At 36.3% G+C, this 5,599-nt stretch overlaps 1 protein-coding gene across 1 annotated transcript in view; it reads left to right on the top strand.

Annotated features, from left to right (window-relative positions):
• LOC133642700 (serine/threonine-protein kinase BRSK2-like) overlaps positions 1-5,248 on the top strand; it is an 87,013-nt gene extending 81,765 nt beyond the window's left edge. The window contains exon 22 of the mRNA XM_062037055.1: positions 4,270-5,248. Within this exon, the coding sequence (XP_061893039.1) occupies positions 4,270-4,478 (209 nt within the window). The 3' untranslated portion in view covers positions 4,479-5,248. The remainder of the gene's footprint in view (positions 1-4,269) is intronic.
• The last annotated feature ends 351 nt before the right edge of the window (positions 5,249-5,599 follow it).

Below are 5,599 nucleotides of genomic sequence, written 5' to 3'. Positions count from 1 at the left end.
GTATCAAAATCAAATTACAGGATGTTATTTATGTAGTTTACTCATTTTCCTCAACTGGTGCACTAACATCATGTGGGTTTTTTGGTTTTTTTTTTTTACATATGTAGCATCATCTACAAAGATACAAAGAATTGCTATTGCGACATCTAGTGGACACATGTAGAACAGCAGTTTATTTTATTAAAAAATGTCCACTATTTTTATACTTAGCAAACTCCGTATGTTCGACACACCTGAGTTAAGCTCATGATGCAGTAAATGGAATGATGCGGACACGTTTGTTACTGGATACTTTCTAATACACTTCTGCCTCGGAGACTCTGTATGTGTAAGTAATATGCAACTATAGCTATTTGATACGTGTTTATATTAACAAATGTCATGTTTTAGACTGCAATATTGTTCAATTAAGGACACTTATTACATATGTTTAGCTTGCGTGCTATTGTATGCTTAGCTGTTGTGTAGCTGCGAGCTCCCAGTAGAGTATAGCCTACCATGTTTACCTTTTTTATAAATGCCTTGACTAAAATAGAAGAACAGATTAGAGCTGTGAATCTTCAGGCATCACACGATTCGATTCGATTCTTTGGGGTAACGATTCCATTCAGAATCGGTTTTCGATTCAAAACGATCCTCGATTCAAAATCAATACTTTTTAATGACATTGAGTGCCAGTTCTATGATTAACTAAATTCCGTCATAAAATAGATAGACAGCTCTGATAAATGTATCAGGGTTCGTACGGGTGCTTAAAATGCTTGGATTTGAATGTTGTGTTTTCAAGGTTTGAAAAATGCTTGAATTTTGGGTGAAGTGCTTGTAAATGCTTGGAAATGTTCATCATATTTCTCGGCAGTCTGACTCAATAGGCTAATTATAAAAAGGAACAAAATAAAATAAGTTTCCTTGAAAATGAAAGCTACACGCTTGATCTGTTGGCTTTGCACGAGCCCTTACATTAGGTTGTTGTCATGTGTATACGGCTCTGTCTCGCCCCCAAGAGGACAGTGGTGCATCGGTCCATTGATTGATTGATTGATTGAAACTTTTATTAGTAGATTGCACAGTAGAGTACATATTCCGTACAATTGACCACGAAATGGTAACACCCGAATAAGTTTTTCAACTTGTTTAAGTCGGGGTCCACGTAAATCAATTCATGGTAATCATACCGGGATGTCGTCGTTTTAATGAACATTGGATGGAAAATGACGAATACAAACTTTGGATAAAAAACGTGGACCAAATCCACGTGTAGCCTGCTGCAAAGTACGCAAAAAGGAAATCCAGCTTTTCGCAACAAGTTAACTAACGTTAGCTAAAGGTTTGTTTTCTAACCTTTTGGTACAGGCTAGACCTAATCCGTGAGATCAGGGCTAGATTACATGTTAATTACGGACAGTTATTACCAGCTATGAAAGGAAAAAAGCGAGCGTTTGTCAATGATAGATTATAATGTTAAGAACTTCCCTCAACTAAAAATCGATTTTGTTATCATAGCCGCAGTTATAAGGCTTAATGAAAGGTGACTGAGGTGTTGTGAAACAAACTAAATATTTTCATTTAATTTATTATTAGAGATGTCCGATAATATCGGCTTAAAAGTAATATCGGAAATTATCGGTATCTGTTTCAAAAAGTCAAATTAATGACTTTTTAAAACGCTGCTGAACTGAGCGACACATATTCGGTAAAACACGGAAGTAGGGCATACTTGCCAACCCTCCCGATTTTCCCGGGAAACTCCCGAATTTCAGTGCCCTTTCCGAAAATCTCCCGGGGCAACCATTCTCCCGATTTTCTCCCGGACAACAATATTGGGGGGCGTGTCTTAAAGGCACTGCCTTTAGCGTCCTCTACAACCTGTCGTCACGTCCGCTTTTCCTCCACACAAACAGCATGCCGGCCCAGTTACACAATATATGCGGCTTTTACGCACACACAAGTGAATGCAAGGCATACTTGATCAAAAGCCATACATGTCACACTGAGGGTGGCCATATAAACAACTTTAACACTGTTACAAATATGCGCCACACTGTGAACCCACACCGAACAAGAATGACAAACACATTTCGGGAGAACATCCGCACCGTAACACAACATAAACACAACAGAACAAATACCCAGAACCCCTTGCAGCACCAACTCTTCCGGGACGCTACCAAGGTTGGCAAGTATGCTCTAGTATACTCTGGACTGAAGCTGTGTGCCTTCATTGTTTTTGTAGCTGTTGTTTTGAGGCATGTTTAAAAAAATAAAATAAATAATGCACTTTGTGAAAATCATAATATAGTATTTCCCATAGTTGTAGTGGGTTTCAGGATTATCTCAGGGAGAGCATGTCCCAAATTCCAAGCTGCTGTTTTGAGGCATGTTAAAAAAAATAATGCACTTTGTGACTTCAATAATAAATATGGCAGTGCCATGTTGGCACTTTTTTTCCATAACTGGAGTTGAAGTTGTTCTCTTATTTTGGAAAGCCTTGTTTTTGATTGATTTCTGATTGGAACTCGTACAGTACATATTCCGTACAATTGACCACTAAATGGTAACACCCGAATAAGTTTTTCAACTTGTTTAAGTCGGGGTCCACGTTGATCAATTCACGGTAAAGTTACATTGTTTAATGCAGGGGTGTCCAAAGTGCGGCCCGGAGGGGCCATTTGCGGCCCGCAGCTAATTGTTTACCGGCCCGCCACACATTCTGGAAATACTATTGTAAAAATAAAAAAGAACATTAAAAAAAGTGGAATGAGGTGAAATCTAACAAGAAAAATTTGCAATGTTGACACAAAAGCTGCCATGCAGGCTGTTTTTTTTTCTTTTGTCTTTCTTCATTTTTCTTTTTTTGCCATTGCTCAAAAAATATATATTTAATGACAAAAAATCCATGTTATAATGAATTATTTTCAGGGCTCCAATTACTTCAAATATTTCACTTTAAAATGTTTTATGTGGTAAATATTGCATATATTGTGTAGTAGCCATATAAAAACATCAAAGTTTTCTTTGACAAAAGCGCATAAAACAAACAAAATAATAGTTCCAGCATAAAATCGACAGATATATCTGAAGTTGATCTCGTAACTTAAGTGTTGAAAGTAAAAGAAAAACCTAATAAAAATGTATCACTTTATGAGTGGGGCACCTTTTGGATCCCAAATATAATTAGTGATTTTTTTATTTATCTTTTCACTGTGATTACTCAAAAATATGAAAGAATTAAAATCAATGGTGTCCTGCATTATTGATCTTTGAGGGCTCTAATTACTAAATACTGCATATTTCAGTTATACTATAAAAAAAACTAAGTTGTTTTTGACAGAAAAGCCATAAAACAATTTTTTAAATTTGCATTACTTTATATCAACTTGAAGTTGATATAGAGATTTACTGTAAGCGTTAAATAATTAAAAAAAAATAATAATCTGACTTATTTTTAACATTTTAATGACTGAGACCCTTTATGGTCCCCGGGACCCTTAAAGGTAAAATAAATAAAAAAATGCATATATTTTGTTATGGTTTTGAAAATGAAAAATATCAAAATGGCCCCCACATGCTTTAATTTTTCCGTGTGCGGCCCTCAGTGGAAAACGTTTGGACACCCCTGCTTTAATGCATCCAGCGGGGCATCACAACAAAATTAGGCATAATAATGTGTTAATTCCACCACTGTATATATCGGTATCGGTTGATATCGGAATCGGTAATTAAGAGTTGGACAATATTGGAATATCGGATATCGGCAAAAAAGCCATTATCGGACATCTCTATTTATTATCCTCATATTAATTTGGAACAGTTTTGTTAATAAATGAGTGAAATTAACATTTTGAGGGTGCGTGTATTTATATCGCATTATGCAGTTTACAAGCACAAATACGGTGTGAATCAATCCGTGCTGTTCCGGTGTCATTGAGTGCTGTAAGTAAGAAAAACAACAAGAAATGTGAAAAACAACACAAATGGAGACACATTTGCAAACACATATGACTTTGAATAGTCACACTGCTTCATTTTCTATGCCCCATTCAGTTCATGATAACTGCTGCTTCAATGTTAGGCTTAGGTTGTAGCAGATTTTCCGTATTTTTTCCTACAGACAGCATTTGGTGACCTCAAACAACAAGCTATGGATTGATTCACTCTGGTTTTCTCCTGTTGAAGAGAAAAACTGGACGATTGATCTTGAAAGTCCTTAAAAAAGTGCTTGAAAAAGGTGTACGAACCCTGATGTATACATGTCCCTGTCCGCTTCAGATGAGAAGAACGGCAAACCTTCCCGCCCGCCCAGCACACCTTCGCGTCAGAATTCCAGGCGTTCGGAAAGCGGGTGTGAGAAAGAGCGCGCGGCGGACGCGGCGAGCGCCAGCGGAAGCCACGCCGGGAGCGTCTTACAAAGGCAAGGCTCGGGGAAAGACAAGGCCAGACTTCTCTCCGCCACCAACGGGACGCAGTCGCATCCCTGAAAAGAATGTCGCCAAGGAGAGGCGGGATATCGCCTTTGACCCTTTCCTGTATCCTTCCCCCATCATCGCAGTTTTCTTCCTTTCTGCCTTGCTCTGTGGCCATCATTCCCTCGCAAAGGATTGGCAGATTTACTTTGAGCTCAACTATATATGTATGTGTATATATACATATATACTGTATATATATTTATGTATGTATGTATGTATGTGTGTATATATATGTGTATGTATATATGCATATATACATGCATATATACACTACCGTTCAAAAATGTGGGGTCACCCAAACAATTTTGTGGAATAGCCTTCATTTCTAAGAACAAGAATAGACTGTCGAGTTTCAGATGAAAGTTCTCTTTTTCTGGCCATTTTGAGCGTTTAATTGACCCCACAAATGTGATGCTCCAGAAACTCAATCTGCTCAAAGGAAGGTCCGTTTTGTAGCTTCTGTAACGAGCTAAACTGTTTTCAGATGTGTGAACATGATTGCACAAGGGTTTTCTAATCATCAATTAGCCTTCTGAGCCAATGAGCAAACACATTGTACCATTAGAACACTGGAGTGATAGTTTCTGGAAATGGGCCTCTATACACCTATGTAGATATTGCACCAAAAACCAGACATTTGCAGCTAGAGTAGTCATTTACCACATTAGCAATGTATAGAGTGTATTTCTTTAAAGTTAAGACTAGTTTAAAGTTATCTTCATTGAAAAGTACAGTGCTTTTCCTTCAAAAATAAGGACATTTCAATGTGACCCCAAACTTTTGAACGGTAGTGTATGTGTGTGTGTGTGTGTGTGTATGTATATATATATATATATATATATATATATATATATATATATATATATATATATATACATGTGTGTATATATATACATACATATATATGCATATATGTTTATATATATATATATATATATACATATGTGTGTGTATATATATATATATATATATATATATATATATATATATATATATATATATATATATATATATATATATATATATATATATATATATATATATATATATATGTATGTATTAGGGGTGTAACGGTACACAAAAATTCGGTTCGGTACGTACCTTGGTTTAAAGGTCACGGTTCGGTTAATTTT

This window comes from Entelurus aequoreus, linkage group LG25, assembly GCF_033978785.1.
Source record: "Entelurus aequoreus isolate RoL-2023_Sb linkage group LG25, RoL_Eaeq_v1.1, whole genome shotgun sequence".
In the NCBI taxonomy this organism is placed as follows: domain Eukaryota; kingdom Metazoa; phylum Chordata; class Actinopteri; order Syngnathiformes; family Syngnathidae; genus Entelurus; species Entelurus aequoreus.
The sequence above is the reverse complement of the archived record's forward strand: the minus strand, read 5'-3'. Positions and strand labels throughout refer to the sequence as shown.